The 20134-nt window shown below is 40.6% G+C and overlaps 1 protein-coding gene and 1 long non-coding RNA gene across 3 annotated transcripts in view; one reads left to right on the top strand and one right to left on the bottom strand.

Annotated features, from left to right (window-relative positions):
• LOC110528896 (serine/threonine-protein kinase PAK 2) overlaps positions 1-4730 on the bottom strand; it is a 15633-nt gene extending 10903 nt beyond the window's left edge. Inside the window, exons 1-4 of one of the 2 annotated variants that reach the window (XM_036982716.2) lie at positions 4275-4730; positions 914-1109; positions 620-729; positions 33-174 (exon numbers count right to left, since the gene is read on the bottom strand). In XM_036982716.2, coding sequence (XP_036838611.1) covers positions 33-174; positions 620-729; positions 914-1091 — 430 coding nt within the window. In that variant the 5' untranslated portion in view covers positions 1092-1109; positions 4275-4730. Of the gene's footprint in view, positions 1-32; positions 175-619; positions 730-913; positions 1110-1811; positions 2221-4274 lie in introns of those variants that run through there. The other variant, XM_036982717.2, reaches the window with a different exon arrangement.
• On the top strand, positions 4404-20134 carry LOC118965257 (uncharacterized). The gene is made up of 3 exons (XR_005052514.2): positions 4404-4539; positions 4652-4745; positions 17492-20134. It is a non-coding gene; the product is annotated as an uncharacterized LOC118965257 (long non-coding RNA).

Below are 20134 nucleotides of genomic sequence, written 5' to 3'. Positions count from 1 at the left end.
GTGAGTGAGTGAGTGAGGGAGAGAGTACCAACCTGAGAAGGAGAGGTATTTCTGTTTTGCGGTGGAGGAGTCGTAGAACTTGAGAATGTCCAGAACAGCCTGAGGATTCTGCTTCTGCTCCGATTTACTGATGTTAGATGTCTGGAGCAGGTTGGACCACTGCTCCGGCATGCCCTACACACACACACACAAATTATTACTCAAACACACATACCCTACACACACACACAAAAATTATTACTCAAACACACATACCCTACACACACCCACAGATTATTACTCAAACACACACACACAAATTATTACTCAAACACACATACCCTACACACACCCACAGATTATTACTCAAACACACACACACACACACAAATTATTACTCAAACACACATACCCTACACACACACACACAGATTATTACTCAAACACACACACACAAATTATTACTCAAACACACATACCCTACACACACCCACAGATTATTACTCAAACACACATAACCTACACACACACACAGCATATTACTCAAACACACATACACACACACATATACGCCACAGACACACACACCCACAGATGAATGGTTAAACACACACACTAAGAGAAACAAAGACAGACTCACTGTGAACTCTCCTGTGACGGCGTCGAAGCCCACATGGATGGTGTGTTCAAAGTCTGACGGAGAGGAGATCTCTGGTCTGTTGTCCTTATCACGATCCTTCTTCCTGCCTCCTGACACACACACACACACACACACACACACACACACACACACAAACTCTAGAATTAATATACACACTCCTTAACACAGCTGTGTGGTTCTGTGTATGTGAGTGTGTGTATGTTTGTGCTTGTGTCTGTGTGGCATCATCATCGGCATCGGTCGACAGCCATAAGCAAGTGTGTGTGTGTGTACCTTTCTCGGAGGCGAACATGGAGATGATTTTATTTCGTTTCTGTTTCTCCTCAGGAACAGAGGGGAGGGACCGAGAGTTGTAGTTGCCCGACACGGAGTCCTTGGCTCCGCCTCCTTGGCTGTTCATTCTGACAGGGGGGGCGGGGGGCTTGTCTTCACACACACCGCTGTCACACATCTACACACACACACACACCTGGAGAGGGAGAGAGACACACACAGCTGTCAAGAGAAAAAGAGAGACCTCTATCATGCCTTGACACACCGACACAAAGTGAGAAGGTGTGTGTTTGGCGTGTGTGTGTCCGTGTGTCTGCGTGTAAGAGGGAACCAAGAGTGGATGAGGAAGGTACATGTTATGTGTGGTTTCCTGGTGTGTGTGTGTGTGTGTGTGTGTGTGTGTGTGTGTGTGTGTGTGTGTGTGTGTGTGTGTGTGTGTGTGTGTAATGCATTGCAGAGCAGAAGGATGTTTTCGGCTCCAAATAAGGTAAAAGCTCCCGTCTGACACCTTTTCACCTGCACACCACAACCTCTTCCTTTCTCAGAGAAAAACGCGACAGAGTTCCCCTTCAAAGGTATAAGGCACAGTGACATCATCACCATCAACAGGAAATAGCCTACATCTAGCTCACAGAGCTTTCATCACGTCCTGTCTCTGACCCTGCTGTGTGTGTGTTTCCATCCGTCCAGGACAACTACCTTTCGATTTCCAATGTTTTTCTCTCCCCTCCACTAAAAGGACACAGTCAACATTCCACACTGTCGGAAAGACACGCTAGCCTCCTTCTCCCTCTGTCTACAGCTTTGTATCCCCGATCAGACAGCATCCAGACATCAACAACTACATTAGCTGTCCCCAGCCTCTCCTCGTTTCCTCACCCCTCTCCCTCCTACTTACCCTTTCTGTCCTCCTCCCCTGTGCTTTTCAGAAGAGTAGGTCAACAACAGCTTTACTTTAGCTTGTAATATCCGAGTGTGTACCTTATTACTCTCTCGGTCCCTGTCTCTCTCGGTCCCTGTCTCTCTCGGTCCCTGTCTCTCTCGGTCCCTGTCTCTCTCGGTCCCTGTCTCTCTCGGTCCCTGTCTCTCTCGGTCCCTGTCTCTCTCGGTCCCTGTCTCTCTCAGTCCCTGTCTCTCTCAGTCCCTGTCTCTCTCAGTCCTTGTCCCTGTCTATCTTGGTCTCTTTCTTTCTCTTTCCCCCCTCTCTTTATTCCTCTCTCTCTCTCTCCAGGACATGTTATAACAGGCAGTCTCATTCCACAGCGGTCTCAGACACAGCCAGTTCTATCATGCCCAGCAGTTCTTGCTCATCTCCATGGTTACGCCCTGCTCCAGCCCTGCACAGCCTAGCCTAGTAACGTGTAAGGCAGTGTGTGTTTGTGTGTGTGTGTGTGTGTGTGTGTGTGTGTGTGTGTGTGTGTGTCAGGATAATAATGGGTGCTATCCAGGCTGGGACTCGTTCCCTAGGAATTCCATAGCTCCAGGCCTGGGATTGGGCAAATCAGAGGCAGAGGCACTTCCCTTAGGCCACAGAAACAAATGAATATCAACATCATGTCCTCTGATAGGCTGCAGGGAATTATCACCATATTGCTTCGTCCCAGCCAATCTAATGTTTTTATATCCATAAGGGGGAGTGAACAAAAGCACACTTTGAACAAGTGCAGACTTCCAGGATAGGAGAGGGAATCTGAACCCACCCTCTGTTTATACATTGTAGGTCTACTCTCTCCGATACATTCTGCTCTCTCCGTTACATTCTGCTCTCTCCATTACATTCTGCTCTCTCCGTTACATTCTGCTCTCTCCGTTACATTCTACTCTCTCCGTTACATTCTGCTCTCTCCGTTACATTCAGTTCTCTCCGTTACATTCTGATCTCTCCGTTACATTCTGCTCTCTCCGTTACATTCTGCTCTCTCCATTACATTCTGCTCTCTCCGTTACATTCTGCTCTCTCCGTTACATTCTGCTCTCTCCGTTACATTCTGCTCTCTCCGTTACATTCAGTTCTCTCCGTTACATTCTGCTCTCTCCGTTACATTCTGCTCTCTCCGTTACATTCTGCTCTCTCCGTTACATTCTGCTCTCTCCGTTACATTCTGCTCTCTCCGTTACATTCTGCTCTCTCCGTTACATTCTGCTCTCTCCTCTTTGTTTCTAGGGGAAACCCACTTCCTCATCCTGGAACTCCTAAAGGCCCTGATGGTCACAAGGGCCAAACTGACTAATCAGACAGAAGCAGGAAGCAAACATAGTCAACGTTGTTTACAGGAAGTAGAGTGAAACAGCCTTTAGTGTTCAACGTCTATAAAAGGAAATAGCTGACTGCACAGAACACACACACAGACGCCTCCATGCCATGCTACACAGAGTAGACAATCCATTCATCCTGTATTCATTCATTCCAGCACACATCACACCTCAGAACACATGTCAGAATTCATCTTACAATGGTAAGCTAAATGTGATGCACACAGAGAGTGGCAGGCTATATGTGATGCACACAGACAGTGGCATTCTACATGTGATGCACACAGAGAGTGGCAGGCTACATGTGATGCACACAGAGAGTGGCAGGCTACATGTGATGCACACAGACAGTGGCAGGCTACATGTGATGCACATGCAGTGGCAGGCTACATGTGATGCACACAGACAGTGGCAGGCTACATGTGATGCACACAGACAGTGGTACTGTAGGCTTACTGAAATAATACAAATAAGAAGAACTACAGTTGGATAACAACGTTAGTTGAGTTAGTAGCTGCCAAAACCCCATACATCCATCTACTAACTGGTAATCAGTTGCCTTGGGCTTTGTACAGTACTGTAATAACAGATGTATGTGAATGGTTGCAATATTCTACTAGGTTTTTAATAATATGTTTATAGCCAGGCTATATAATAGGTGGGTGTGATATCTCCACTATAATAATCTAATAATAGGTTTATAGCCAGGCTATATAATAGGTGGGTGTGATATCTCCACTATAATAATCTAATAATAGGTTTATAGCCAGGCTATATAATAGGTGGGTGTGATATCTCCACTATAAAAGTAGCTATATGGATGGGAGGCTGGGTGTAATATGTCCACTAGGCCTTAATGATAGGGTTACAGCCAGGGTATGATAGGTGGGTGTATGTCCACTATAAAAAATACGTTTCACAGCTAGGCCTATGAGAATGGGTGCACTATATGCACTGTAATAAAAGGTTTATAACCATGTGAAATGCAATATTATGTTACGTTCACTAGTGATTATCAGTAACTATCTAACAGAAGTCCAGTAGTACGGCTAGTTTAAGCAGATAGCTGGATAGCCTAGCCATGTTGTAATGTGCGCCTTTTACTCACCAGTAAGCTTAACTAGGAAGCAATATCTCGTCTCATGTAAAACTCCTGAAACCCCGCCCCTCCTCCTCTCTTTGTCTCCGCGGTACACCGATCTGGCGCTGTGATTTACTTAAGATTTGAGCTAATAGACTGTAGTCAGTTTAGCTAATAAACAGTTTTCACTTGTTTAGCTGTCCTCTTCTGGAATTGGGCTCCGAGGACCGGAGAAAAGCCAGGATGACAGGGCGGAAACGGAACGAACCACAGACCAAGCCCAGACAGAACGGTACGCTCGATTTAGTTTCCGCGCCGGGTGAGCGGGGTTTTAAACCGTGTGTTCGGTAGCTTGTCTCTGTCTGTACATTGATTTAGAAGATGTTCTGTTTTCACTTGTTTAGCTGTCTTCTTCTGAAATTGGGCCCGAAGACCGGAGAAAAGCCAGGATGACAGGGCGGAAACGGAACGAACCACAGACCAAGCCCAGACAGAACGGTACACTCGATTTAGTTTCCACGCCGGCGCGCCGGGTGGGCGGGTTTTTAAAACAGTGTGGTGGTGGCCTTTCTCTGTCTGTACATTGATTTAGAAAATGTTCTTTGCATTTTTCTGGCAATTTCCTATAAGAGCTTTAGAGCATCGAAATACACATATCCAATCTAAAGACAACGTTTGAGTTAAACTTGTTGCTACCATTTCTTTATATCTAAAGTGCCAACAACATTCATAAAGCTAAACAGAGTAGGCCTGGGTCGAAAATAGTTGTATTTTGTAGTTCAGTAGAAAATAAAAACGTTTTAGATACTCTAGGTAGTCTAATATAGTTTATATAGAGTTTAAACTAAAAGCCAACTATATTGAACAACAATATAAATGTAAAATGTAACATGTAAAGTGTTGGTTCCATGTTTCATGAGCTGAAATAAAAGATCCTAGAAATGTTCCATCCGCACAAAAAGCTTATTTCGCTCATTTTTACACAAATTTGTTTACATCCCTGTTAGTGAGCATTTCTTATTTGCCAAGATAATCCATCCACCTGGCAGGTGTGAGTCAGTGTCAGTGTGTTGGCAGCAGCCACTCAGTGTTAGTGGTGGCTGTTTAACAGTCTGATGGCCTTGAGATAGAAGCTGTTTTTCAGTCTCTCGGTCCCAGCTTTGATGCACCTGTACTGACCTCGCCTTCTGGATGATAGCGGGGTGAACAGGCAGTGGCTCGGGTGGTTGATGTCCTTGATGATCTTTATGGCCTTCCTGTGACATCGGGTGGTGTAGGTGTCCTGGAGGGCAGGTAGTTTGCCCCCGGTGATGCGTTGTGCAGACCTCACTACCCTCTGGAGAGCCTTACGGTTGAGGGCGGTGCAGTTGCCATACCAGGCGGTGATACAACCCGCCAGGATGCTCTCGATTGTGCATCTGTAGAAGTTTGTGAGTGCTTTTGGTGACAAGCCGAATTTCTTCAGCCTCCTGAGGTTGAAGAGGCGCTGCTGCGCCTTCTTCACGATGCTGTCTGTGTGAGTGGACCAATTCAGTTTGTCTGTGATGTGTATGCCGAGGAACTTAAAACTTGCTACCCTCTCCACTACTGTTCCATCGATGTGGATAGGGGGGTGTTCCCTCTGCTGTTTCCTGAAGTCCACAATCATCTCCTTAGTTTTGTTGACGTTGAGTGTGAGGTTATTTTCCTGACACCACACTCCGAGGGCCCTCACCTCCTCCCTGTAGGCCGTCTCGTCGTTGTTGGTAATCAAGCCTACCATTGTTGTGTCGTCCGCAAACTTGATGATTGAGTTGGAGGCGTGCGTGGCCACGCAGTCGTGGGTGAACAGGGAGTACAGGAGAGGGCTCAGAACGCACCCTTGTGGGGCCCCAGTGTTGAGCCACAGAATATGGCTGCCTAAATGTCTTCTGTCTTTGTGTCAATGCACCAGATAGGACTGTTGTCAGTTTTCACATTTGTTGTTTTGTATTTTGTAGTGTTCTCGTTTATCGTCTATATTAAACATGTTGAACACTAACCACGCTGCATTTTGGTCCTCCTCTCCTTCAACGGAAGAAAACCGTTACAGTAATAGAGCCCTTTTGTGTGGAAAAACCCGTTCTGATCGGCTGGGCCTGGCTCCCCAATGGGTGGACCTGGCTCCCAAGTGAGTGAGTCTATGCCCTCGCAGGCCGACCCATCGCTGCACCCTTGTCAAGTCATGTGAAATCCATAGATTAGGGACTCGTTTATTTATTTCTATCGATTGATTTCCTTATATGAACTGTGACTCAGTCAAATTTCTGAAATTGATGAGTTTAGATCTTTGTTCAGTATATTTTCTTTAATAATGAAATACAGGTCTCAGAAAAATAAATAATATTTGAAAGTATTTTGACTAGGCCTACCTCTCAGAAAACCAAATAATATTTGAAGGTAGCCTATTTGAATATATGCAAGCGAAAACATGTTTTATTGACGGCTGCCAAATATTTGATGAATAGGCCAAAACTACAACAGTTTGAATTAGTTTAAGTACAGTGCCTTGCGAAAGTATTCGGCCCTCTTGAACTTTGCGACCTTTTGCCACATTTCAGGCTTCAAACATAAAGCTATAAAACTGTATTTTTTTGTGAAGAATCAACAACAAGTGGGACACAATCATGAAGTGGAACGACATTTATTGGATATTTCAAACTTTTTTAACAAATCAAAAACTGAAACATTGGGCGTGCAAAATTATTCAGCCCCCTTAAGTTAATACTTTGTAGCGCCACCTTTTGCTGCGATTACAGCTGTAAGTCGCTTGGGGTATGTCTCTATCAGTTTTGCACATCGAGAGACTGACATTTTTTCCCATTCCTCCTTGCAAAACAGCTCGAGCTCAGTGAGGTTGGATGGAGAGCATTTGTGAACAGCAGTTTTCAGTTCTTTCCACAGATTCTCAATTGGATTCAGGTCTGGACTTTGACTTGGCCATTCTAACACCTGGATATGTTTATTTTTGAGCCATTCCATTGTAGATTTTGCTTTATGTTTTGGATCATTGTCTTGTTGGAAGACAAATCTCCGTCCCAGTCTCAGGTCTTTTGCAGACTCCATCAGGTTTTCTTCCAGAATGGTCCTGTATTTGGCTCCATCCATCTTCCCATCAATTTTAACCATCTTCCCTGTCCCTGCTGAAGAAAAGCAGGCCCAAACCATGATGCTGCCACCACCATGTTTGACAGTGGGGATGGTGTGTTCAGGGTGATGAGCTGTGTTGCTTTTACGCCAAACATAACGTTTTGCATTGTTGCCAAAAAGTTCAATTTTGGTTTCATCTGACCAGAGCACCTTCTTCCACATGTTTGGTGTGTCTCCCAGGTGGCTTGTGGCAAACTTTAAACAACACTTTTTATGGATATCTTTAAGAAATGGCTTTCTTCTTGCCACTCTTCCATAAAGGCCAGATTTGTGCAATATGCAACTGATTGTTGTCCTATGGACAGAGTCTCCCACCTCGGCTGTAGATCTCTGCAGTTCATCCAGAGTGATCATGGGCCTCTTGGCTGCATCTCTGATCAGTCTTCTCCTTGTATGAGCTGAAAGTTTAGAGGGACGGCCAGGTCTTGGTAGATTCGCAGTGGTCTGATACTCCTTCCATTTCAATATTATCGCTTGCACAGTGCTCCTTGGGATGTTTAAAGCTTGGGAAATATTTTTGTATCCAAATCCGGCTTTAAACTTCTTCACAACAGTATCTCGGACCTGTCTGGTGTGTTCCTTGTTCTTCATGATGCTCTCTGCGCTTTTAATGGACCTCTGAGACTATCACAGTGCAGGTGCATTTATACGGAGACTTGATTACACACAGGTGGATTGTATTTATCATCATTAGTCATTTAGGTCAACATTGGATCATTCAGAGATCCTCACTGAACTTCTGGAGAGAGTTTGCTGCACTGAAAGTAAAGGGGCTGAATAATTTTGCACGCCCAATTTTTCAGTTTTTGATTTGTTAAAAAAGTTTGAAATATCCAATAAATGTCGTTCCACTTCATGATTGTGTCCCACTTGTTGTTGATTCTTCACAAAAAAATACAGTTTTATATCTTTATGTTTGAAGCCTGAAATGTGTCAAAAGGTCACAAAGTTCAAGGGGGCTGAATACTTTCGCAAGGCACTGTATATGATCATAAATCAAGTAAAATGTTATTGGTTGCATGCACATACAGTATTTAGCAGATGTTATTGCATATGGTGCTAAATGCTTGTTTTCCTATCTCCAACAGTGCAGTAATATCTAACAATAAACAACTAAACACTGTTAATGTAATTTAATTATGCCAATGTGCTTTCATTAATTGAAAACCCTTAATCTATTTTATGAGAATTTGTAAGATTCTTGTTTGCAAAAAATAGACGCAGATCAGTCTTTCAATAATAGGTAACATAATTTATTCTCGGAGCGCGCTGCCACTTAACCACGTTTATATACAGTTTATATACAGATCATGACGTCATTTCATTGCTTTAACAGAATCCCCTCCTCTCGACCGGAACAAAGTGAGGTGAAAAGTTTGTTCTAACTTACTAACACACTCCCAGGTAACTTTTGACCCCTCAACATTATCAATCACCACTGAGCTGACAGTTCTAATTAACAGAAAACTTAGGAATGCACTCACTGTCTTATCTAAAAACCACAGAGCTAAGTTTCTGTAGGGTCAACCATAGGTTAACGACCTTATGTGTTTTCACAGTCCACAACCCATTAGTTTCTTCCTAGTTGAAATGGTGTTCATTAACTTTAATTACTCCTTGTCCGTGTCTCACAATCCCTTCTTATGAACTCATATTGTTAATCAGATATAATAAAACAGAGTATAAGTTTTACTTAGTTACAGTTCCATTTAAAATGATTTGTTCAGTCATTTAATCATAATTTTACCAATCCACCCTAAAAATGACTTAACAACTCATACCATCATTAAACACTACATGGAAATATCAATGATATACTAGAAGAAGACAATCAATACATGTACTGATTAATAATTTTGCACGCCCAATTTTTCAGTTTTTGATTTGTTAAAAAAGTTTGAAATATCCAATAAATGTCGTTCCACTTCATAATTGTGTCCCACTTGTTGTTGATTCTTCACAAAAAAAATACAGTTTTATATCTTTATGTTTGAAGCCTGAAATGTGGCAAAAGGTCGCAAAGTTCAAGGGGGCCGAATACTTTCGCAAGGCACTGTATGTACATAATCAACTTCAATGACTGTTCTAACCTACATCAGAATCTTAATTCTACTTATCAGGATTTTCTGTTAATCTTCATGAAAAAACAGTCTATATATTGAAACAAGAAAACATCTACATTTCCTAAACATCAAATATGGTCTCCCCGCGAGTGAAAGGATCCGGATACTTCTATTACGTCCAAGCCATATATTTTATATTCCACTGGTCAGAGCTTAGGATTGGTCCATATATCACCATCTGAAGTGTCATTGATTTCTCCAGAGTCCTGGAAATGAGAACTTTCACGCATGGAATCAAAACACATCCGCACAAAACTAACACAGTCACACAGGTGAAGGTAGCCCATAACACAGTAATCATAACATTTTTCCATCTTCCAAACATTGTGTCAACCCAATTAGTCAGAGAAGTATCCACCCCTGAGTTTACTGCCAACTCGTGAACTAGGGTGTGTAAACCAGACAAGGCCTTGGTCACTGATCCATCCAAAACCGTATCCTCGGAGTCCAAATGACCTCCATACACTCCCACCTGTTTCAGCCAGCAAACATCCAAGACTATTCTATTCTGCCAAACCATTCATTACATCTCTGATATAATTGGTGAAGCGCTGTGGATTTTTAATAGATATAATTGATCCAATACACATTCTCATTGAGAGTGGACCACCAAAAAAAAATACTTTCAGGATCTAATTTATAGCTTTGGATCTCATCTGCCCCTCGTGGAACCACAATATTATTAATACAAACTCTATCATCAAAAGACCCAGACGGAGTACTTCTTTTCTCCCGTTTAGTCAACATCATGTCATGGTGTTGAATGAGTGTGAAAGACATTCTCAAATGTACCAGTACACATACCCCTGTCCAATTAACCAGTAATACTCGGCCATCACGTCATTCCCCCACACAACCACCAGATGTGAGCCCTGGGCCTCCTTATCTTACTGAAATCCCCAGATATCAACCAGCCTGCCAAATCACTCATTGGTCGCATCAGAAGTAACATTATCTGTCCTATTGCAATACTGATTTTCCCCCACATATTTCCCAGAAGTACTATACTGAATCAAACAGTAAACAGGCTCCCTTTGCCTCTGTGAAAGGAGGAAGCTCAGATTTCAGAGGAACATGTGAATATAAATAGTGCAAATCCATACAACTTATTATCTGGCTTTCCTGCTTCCATGAATAGCTTTACTATACAGGCTGTTCCCTTAGGTGAATAATTCCATTTCTGAACTATCCACACCGGCTCTTGGCTCTGGACAACTCCACAGTCAGTATCTGCTTTGTCAGAGGGACTCTGCTTGTATTCAGCTGACTATAGAGAAATCAGCTGCTCTAACTTTTTCTACCTGGAATGCACTAGGTTATCAACGGAAACCCTTACTTTCACTACACTCCATCTCCTTCCATGCTGGGTATGCAGATTTATGTAGCCTTCTCACATGATGTGAGCTATAACTGGTTTTCATGAACTACACAGGGACTTGCATAGATGTCTTCCATAATAGCTGCTCTTAGTCCTGAACTGCCAAGGAGTCAGAGGCCCCACTTGGTCTACATAGAACTCCACTGAGACATCCTTCCCAATTCCACTCTCACTTCCTGTTTATCCAGATCAAGTGATCTCTTATGCTTGGTTAATACTAAATCCTCATTGTTTAACTATTTCAATATTACCCCCTTCTCGGTGTTCATGGTGTATCAGGAATATGGTCAGGAATTAGGTCCCCCAACCATACAGCTCAGGATGGACAGCTCACCTATAAAGCCCCACCCTCTTCCAGAAAACACATCATTAGCAAGAGTCAGACACATTTTCACTTATATGAACAAGAACAGTGATGGAATGACAGGTAAGGTAATCTTCATTTGAGAGATTGCCCCCAGAATTCTGTTAATTCCAGTTCTCCTCTCCAACTCTGTTATTGTTCGACAGTGTCAGTGTGTCTTACCCTCCCGCAGTGTGATATGAATCCGGGTAGTTCTTTCAGCTAGCTGCCACCAGGAGTCCTTGGTATGGTCCCCCCACCAGGCCTCAGGGAATGGATTGAGTGACTTCACCTGTAATTCACCTGTAGTGCATAAAATCTTGGACATACAGGTTTGGTTAACAAACAGTTTCTCATTTGTTCTATCTGATTATATCTTTAACTTCTATACCTACTTGTTAGCAACATTTTTTTTATTAGTTAATTATCCCGTAGGTCACATCCTATCCTAGAACACAATTTACCCATCCCCCCATACCTGGCTCTGCCCAGGTAACAACCTTGCCTACTCTAAACAATGACTTAGGTAAGATTAGTAAATTATCCTTATGTTTGACATCATCACGTAGGAGCGCCCCTTTCATTTTCCACATGTCCAATTCTCCCTTGGGCGTCCATTCATGTCAATCCTGTACCAATTCTCTGTCAAGTGTCTTATCTACTTTAAGAAGTATCTGTGCTACTTATATATTTTCATAAATATATATATTTACCGATTTAAACAGTAACCCTTTTCTCTCCTATCTCTCAAATACCACTAAGCGTCTCACTGTTTGACTTTATCTAAAATCATTGATTTTTAGAAAAAACATGTCTACGAGTGGCAATCTCTAAAGTCCTTACATTTCCTCAATCAATCTATCTTAATCCTAACAATAATCCTAAATCACCACAGATGTCCTATATTCCTGTTAAATGTAATACTATTTACAAAAACTCCTAATAGTTAAACAAAGCCAAAACAAATGCTAACCATATCAAAATCCTTCCCACACTAACAAGCTCTTTCCTTTCGGGATCCTCAGTATTCTATCTGACAATAACATGAATTTAATATATGTGGCATAGTGTGGAATACCTTATCACCCCTAAGAACTGAAACTTATTTTTCTATGTAATTCCCTGCCCTATTGGCTTAATATATCTCCTATCCAAACCTCAATGAATCTTATCTCCCCCTATTTATTCTTTAATGATAAATAGGATTTTTTCCTGTTGTAATACCAAATCAATAATAGCCAATTCAAAAACTTCACAGCTAATGTTGTAAAACAGAATCCTGAACCACTTTCTCATTTGCGGTTCAAACAATAATTCTAACCCAAAACCATTATAATTAATTTACCTTGAAACTAGTAACCCAAATGACCACAAATTCATTATACAAATGGCTCTCCCCTGAGGCTGATCAGACCCCAAAAGATAGCCATGATAAGGTCAATAGGTCATACCACCCTTTTATAGTCATGTTCCATACTACATTAGACATATTAAAGAACCCTTTATCCTTAAAATAAAAAAATTCACTTGTGTAATTAAAACTCATAAAATAAAAACTCATAAAGTTCCATATGTGAGCGTGCCTCTTTAAAATACCTTTGCACTAAAACAAATAGTCCTAACAAATGTTTTATGTGTATATATTTGCAAACTTTAATGAATAAACAAAACTTCCAGGCCTTTTTCAATTTGGTCGTTTATGGCCTCAATCTCACCCACTCTCCCCATGATTATAATCCCAGGAAACATCTAAAAGTGAGACACCTAAAACATAAATTTTCCCAGAAGAACACAACACGCCTAACTAGCATTCACTCTGCTACTTCCGATTCAGAAACTCAAAAGTGAACTATAAACTAAACCTAATGATAATTCCCCTTTACCTCAAATCATGAATCATTAGTTTTAAACAACATCAATGTATATGTTTACTTAAATGAACATGCTACCCTTAGATACAATTAACCTGATAACATTATTATCCAATGTATTACTTTTTCCCTCTGCCACAAATGTCGTACATTTCTCAGTGTAAGAAATCCGTCATTTAATCCCAGATATTTAATAAAAATGTGAACGTATTTTCCCATGGCTCCTTCAACTCACATATTGTAGATAACTTCCATCCGTCCCGGTATAAAGAATCCTACTCAAACACACCAGAACAAATGCTTAATTAAGTTAAATCAACTCCTAGAATAAACAATCATCAGTAACCAAATAAACAAACCACTTTTATCAGCAAAAAACTCACTACTATAATGCTTCAGATGACAATATTACTCAGAGACTCACGTTTACATCTCAATAAAACAAAACACCATCTGCATGTTCCTCAAGAAAAACCCAACTTGCTCCTGTTACAGATGTCTACGTATCAGGGGAAAAGCTCAAATAACCAAATTCAACCTAGCTAGTTTCCCAAAACAAATGCAATTATGTTTTACTATAGAGGTTGCTTTTCAACATTAATACCCTGACATTGTTCCACATAATGGAAACAGTGCTCAAATTCACTGGTGTTACATAAACAATCAAACCAGGAATCAATAACCATCAGAATCCATTATCACAATGTTTTACGATTCAGACATCTCCCTTTCTCATAGCATAATACAGCCCAAATAAACACCACAAATCAATGATGCCCACCTAGCGAATCAGCTGCTAGTTTTTAGCATCTTTCCTGACTATCCTGACGACTTACAAACTACTTTCAAAAATGTATTTTGAAATTTTTATCAACTTCTGAAAAGTGACTCAAAACAATAATGTACGCATTTTCCTTCTAAATGACACAAACAATTTTCTCCGTTACCCCCAGTCACGACATCATTTCCGTGGCGACAAAAGTGCCTTGCGAGTGATGTCATCAACAAGCGCTCAACCTCGACCCAATCCACAACGACTTTCAATGAATTGTAAATAATTGTTGGCTGTCTGCAGCAACAGTAGTACGGGTTCGATAAACCAAACCTAATTTATCACATCTGTTGAATCCTGAATTAGAATTTACAACATCAATCAACATCTCTCATCTCCCAATCCGCTAAATTTAGAAGAACATTTCGATGGGCACAAATCTATTGTAATTGTCTCTTCGTTATTATTTAGAATTCATTTGATTTAAGTTACTGTCTCGTCTTTGATTTAGCATTTTAATTATGACTCTATTCCCAATACATTATTCAAACAGATCATTTAGTCACTCTATTCCCAATACATTATTCAAACAGATCATTTAGTGAACAGACATCGTCTTGCATCAAAATTCGCTTTGTCCTTATTTTAAGTTGAATGAATTAGTCTTTCAATTTGAACCAAACAAACTATTTAAAACGTTCAGTTTATATCTTATACCAATACTAGTGACTACAACTTTCTCTGCAATACAATTAGTTGAATTACAACCAAAAACTCGGATTTTTTTAGTTAACGCCTCAGCTGGGAACCAAACCCTGGACTGCAGTTTGTAAGACTGCTACACTCACCACTATACCACCAACACAATGTAACTGACTGAGATTCTCCGCAAATAGACCCATTTTACAGTTGTCTGTACTTGTAACTCCAGCATCTGGAGAACAGAAAATAGCCCTAATTTAAAAACCCCAAGTTTTCCCTCAGTTAGGATTCTCCTTAATCTCGCTCTCCTCTATCAGAAATTAGGAATAGTGACTATCGTCACTCTTGATAAATTATTAGATCTCACACGTGAGCGAATTATCGTTCCTTCTTTAAACTTACTCCTCCTCCATGTCGGGCCAAAATAGGTGTTTCTCTTATCTCTTCCCTGCATTATTTCTCATCTCCCGTTAATTCCGGGACCTCTTTTGAAGATTTACTATACATGTTTGGGTGTATGGGTATGTATGTATGTATTTCTCCTGTCTGGAAACTTTATCTATAGATGACTTTTGATCGGACATTAAATTTCACCCGTATACAATTAAAAGGTCATTAGAAACTATTGTTCCTTGGGACTTTCAACGTTAATATCTCATATCTCACTACTCTAGAATTAGTTTCCCTCTCCACCCCTTAGATTTTAATTTCTTTCAGTATTGAATGTGTTCAGTTATTATGTTTGCCTAGAATTGCCCTGCCTTCTCACCAAGCCTAATTTATCCTCACCTGTTTTAATATATATATCTGCTACTTTTCATAGTCAGACTACTTATCCTTATCTCAGTACACTGGTCACGATGGCAACACCCATCCGTAGCACGCGCTCCAGCAGGTGTATCTCACTGATCATCCCTAAAGCCAACACCTCATTTGGCCGCCTTTCGTTCCAGTTCTCTGCTGCCTGTGACTGGAACGAATTGCAAAAATCGCTGAAGTTGGAGACTTTTATCTCCCTCACTCACCAACTTCAAACATCTGCTATCTGAGCAGTTAACCGATCGCTGCAGCTGTACATAGTCTATCGGTAAATAGCCCACCCATTTTTACCTACCTCACCCCCATACTGTTTTTATTTATTTACTTTTCTGCTCTTTTGCACACCAATATCTCTACCTGTACATGACCATCTGATCATTTATCACTCCAGTGTTATTAATCTGCAAAATTGTAACTATTCGCCTACCTCCTCATGCCTTTTTGCACACAATGTATATAGACTCCCCTTTTTTTTCTACTGTGTTATTGACTTGTTAATTGTTTACTTACTCCATGTGTAACTCTGTGTTGTCTGTTCACACTGCTATGCTTTATCTTGGCCAGGTCGCAGTTGCAAATGAGAAATTGTTCTCAACTAGCCTACCTGGTTAAATTAAGGTGAAAAAAATAAATAAAAAAAAATAAAAAATACTTCCCATATACAGATAGACTACTAGGTTAAAACTTTATTTAGGTATGTCTTTTGAATTAATGGCTATCCTATTTGTACAGGACGACCGTCCCATCTAACAATACGTACTATATCTCACCCTTAAAAAATCTTTCGGCTTGCAAGACCAAGATTTATTAAGTCCTAGTTTAGTTTTGGTAGTGCACCTTACCACGGGTCAGTTCAGACCCGTTTCCTTCCTATCGATTTTGGTTAAAACACAAAGTAGAAACCCATGGTATTTGTTCAGAATATTCAAGCACCTATCATTGATTAAATCCAAACTCCTTTAGCACATCCAATCAAAAATATCTTAAATAATTCCTCCCAAATTCGTGAATAAAGACTATTTACCTTCGTCCTGTAGACTGGGAAAAGTAATGCCGGTTCGATTCCGTCACCACCTCTGTCGCCCTTAGATCTTTATACCGGCCTGTTTTTTTTAAACCTCAATCCAGAGGCCAGGTCTTTAAATAACGAGTCAGACCCGTCTCCGTGCACGGCTTTCGGCTTTCCCTTCGGACGACAGAGGCAAGCTTGTGGAATCCATTCGAAGGACCAATTGTTAATGTAATTTAATTATGCCAATGTGCTTTCATTAATTGAAAACCCTTAATCTATTTTCTGAGAATTTGTAAGATTCTTGTTTGCATAATATAGATGCAGACCAGTATTTCAATAATTGGTAACAGAATTTATTCTCGGAGCGCGCTGCCACTTAACCACGAACAACAGTTTATATACAGATCATGACGTCATTTCATTGCTTTTACAGAATCCCCTCCTCTTGACCGGGACAAAGTGAGGTGAAAAGTTCATTCTAACTTACTAACACACTCCCAGGTAACTTTTGACCCCTCAACATTATCAATCACCACTGAGCTGACAGTTCTAATTAACAGAAAACTTAGGAATGCACTCACTGTCTTCTCTAAAAACCCCAGAGCTAAGTTTCTGTAGGGTCAACCATAGGCTAACGACCTTATCTGTTTTCACAGTCCACAACCCATTCGTTTCTTCCTAGTTGAAATGGTGTTCATTAACTTTAATTACTCCTTGTCCGTGTCTCACAATCCCTTCTTATGAACTCATATTGTTAATCAGATATAATAAAACAGAGTATAAGTTTTACTTAGTTACAGTTCATTTAAAATGATTTGTTCAGTCATTTAATCATACTTTTACCAACAACACACAAATCTAAAAGTAAAAGAATGGAAATAAGAAATATAGGTAAGATCAGGGATATTGCCTCTGCAAATTGAAACAGGTCAGTATTGTGGTGAAATGGAAGAGGAAAGACGATGTAACTACTGTGATCTTGAAGAAATAGAGAATGCAACTAATTTTATCCTCTATTGCTCTTTCTACCACGATATATGCTTTCTCTTATTCCAGAAAGCACACCAGCTATACTCTGGCATTATGTGGCTGAGCCATGAGGAGACAGACCACCAGACATACCCTGGCATTATGTGGCTGAGCCATGAGGAGACAGACCACCAGATATACCCTGGCATTATGTGGCTGAGCCATGAGGAGACAGACCACCAGATATACCCTGCCATTATGTGGCTGTGCCATGAGGAGACAGACCACCAGATATACCCTGCCATTATGTGGCTGTGCCATGAGGAGACAGACCACCAGATATACCCTGCCATTATGTGGCTGAGCCATGAGGAGAAACTGAAATGTTTTTTGTCCATTGTGTATTTCTGTTTGCGGAATATTTACAGTGCCTTGCGAAAGTATTCGCCCCCCTTGAACTTTTAACCTTTTGCCACATTTCAGGCTTCAAACATAAAGATATAAAACTGTATTTTTTTGTGAAGAATCAACAACAAGTGGGACACAATCATGAAGTGGAACGACATTTATTGGATATTTCAAACTTTTTTAACAAATCAAAAACTGAAAAATTGGGCGTGCAAAATTATTCAGCCCCTTTACTTTCAGTGCAGCAAACTCTCTCCAGAAGTTCAGTGAGGATCTCTGAATGATCCAATGTTGACCTAAATGACTAATGATGATAAATACAATCCACCTGTCTGTAATCAAGTCTCCGTATAAATGCACCTGCACTGTGATAGTCTCAGAGGTCCGTTAAAAGCGCAGAGAGCATCATGAAGAACAAGGAACACACCAGGCAGGTCCGATATACTTTTGTGAAGAAGTTTAAAGCCGGATTTGGATACAAAAATATTTCCCAAGCTTTAAACATCCCAAGGAGCACTGTGCAAGCGATAATATTGAAATGGAAAGAGTATCAGACCACTGCAAATCTACCAAGACCTGGCCGTCCCTCTAAACTTTCAGCTCATACAAGGAGAAGACTGATCAGAGATGCAGCCAAGAGGCCCATGATCACTCTGGATGAACTGCAGAGATCTACAGCTGAGGTGGGAGACTTTGTCCATAGGTCAACAATCAGTCGTATATTGCACAAATCTGGCCTTTATGGAAGAGTGGCAAGAAGAAAGCCATTTCTTAAAGATATCCATAAAAAGTGTCGTTTAAAGTTTGCCACAAGCCCCCTGGGAGACACACCAAACATGTGGAAGAAGGTGCTCTGGTCAGATGAAACCAAAATTGAACTTTTTGGCAACAATGCAAAACGTTATGTTTGGCGTAAAAGCAACACAGCTGAACACACCATCCCCACTGTCAAACATGGTGGTGGCAGCATCATGGTTTGGGCCTGCTTTTCTTCAGCAGGGACAGGGAAGATGGTTAAAATTGATGGGAAGATGGATGGAGCCAAATACAGGACCATTCTGGAAGAAAACCTGATGGAGTCTGCAAAAGACCTGAGACTGGGACGGAGATTTGTCTTCCAACAAGACAATGATCCAAAACATAAAGCAAAATCTACAATGGAATGGTTCAAAAATAAACATATCCAGGTGTTAGAATGGCCAAGTCAAAGTCCAGACCTGAATCCAATCGAGAATCTGTGGAAAGAACTGAAAACTGCTGTTCACAAATGCTCTCCATCCAACCTCACTGAGCTCGAGCTGTTTTGCAAGGAGGAATGGGAAAAAATTTCAGTCTCTCGATGTGCAAAACTGATAGAGACATACCCCAAGCGACTTACAGCTGTAATCGCAGCAAAAGGTGGCGCTACAAAGTATTAACTTAAGGGGGCTGAATAATTTTGCACGCCCAATTTTTCAGTTTTTGATTTGTTAAAAAAGTTTGAAATATCCAATAAATGTCGTTCCACTTCATGATTGTGTCCCACTTGTTGTTGATTCTTCACAAAAAAATACAGTTTTATATCTTTATGTTTGAAGCCTGAAATGTGGCAAAAGGTCGCAAAGTTCAAGGGGGCCGAATACTTTCGCAAGGCACTGTAGATAAAGCCTGGGATAAATTAAAAGTCCTACCTATGATGAAACTGTTTCTGTGGTAAATGGCACATATGTATATAGATTGTGTATAGGCTTATGTCTCCCATATGAATCTTCTCTTTGTGCCAGACTGGGTTCAAATGGCTTCTGTTTCTTTTTTTCTGTATATGTTATGTATGCATGCATGCGTATATATACAGTGTGTATGTATGCATGTATATGAATTTTCCTGCTCTAGGGATATAATTATTGTTTGGATAACCTTAATTACTATTATGTACTGATTTTTACCTTGCATTTTTTTCACTCTTTATGCGATGTGCAATGCAGAGGACACCGGAAGAAGAATGATCATTTAATTACCACAGTGAATTATTGTAATGTTTGATTATGTGTCAATTAATCCCATAAGGAATGGGTTGCCAATTGACGATTTGACACAACAGCAAAAAAAATCATTCATTCATTTAATTAATTAATATAGAAATACTAGGACTATCAGTGTCGGAGTCCGGAGTATATATATATATATAGATATATACTTCGGACTCCGACATTGCTCATCCTAATATTTGTATATTTCTTAATATACACTACCGCTCTAAAGTTTGGGGTCACTTAGAAATATCCTTGTTTTTGAAAGAAAACTCATTTTTTGTCCATTAAAATAACATCAAATTGATCAGAA

Source organism: Oncorhynchus mykiss, chromosome 7 (assembly GCF_057628025.1).
Source record: "Oncorhynchus mykiss isolate SJ-2025 chromosome 7, ASM5762802v1, whole genome shotgun sequence".
NCBI classification, from domain to species: domain Eukaryota; kingdom Metazoa; phylum Chordata; class Actinopteri; order Salmoniformes; family Salmonidae; genus Oncorhynchus; species Oncorhynchus mykiss.
Note: the sequence above shows the minus strand (reverse complement) of the source record. Positions and strands in the feature narration are given on the sequence as shown.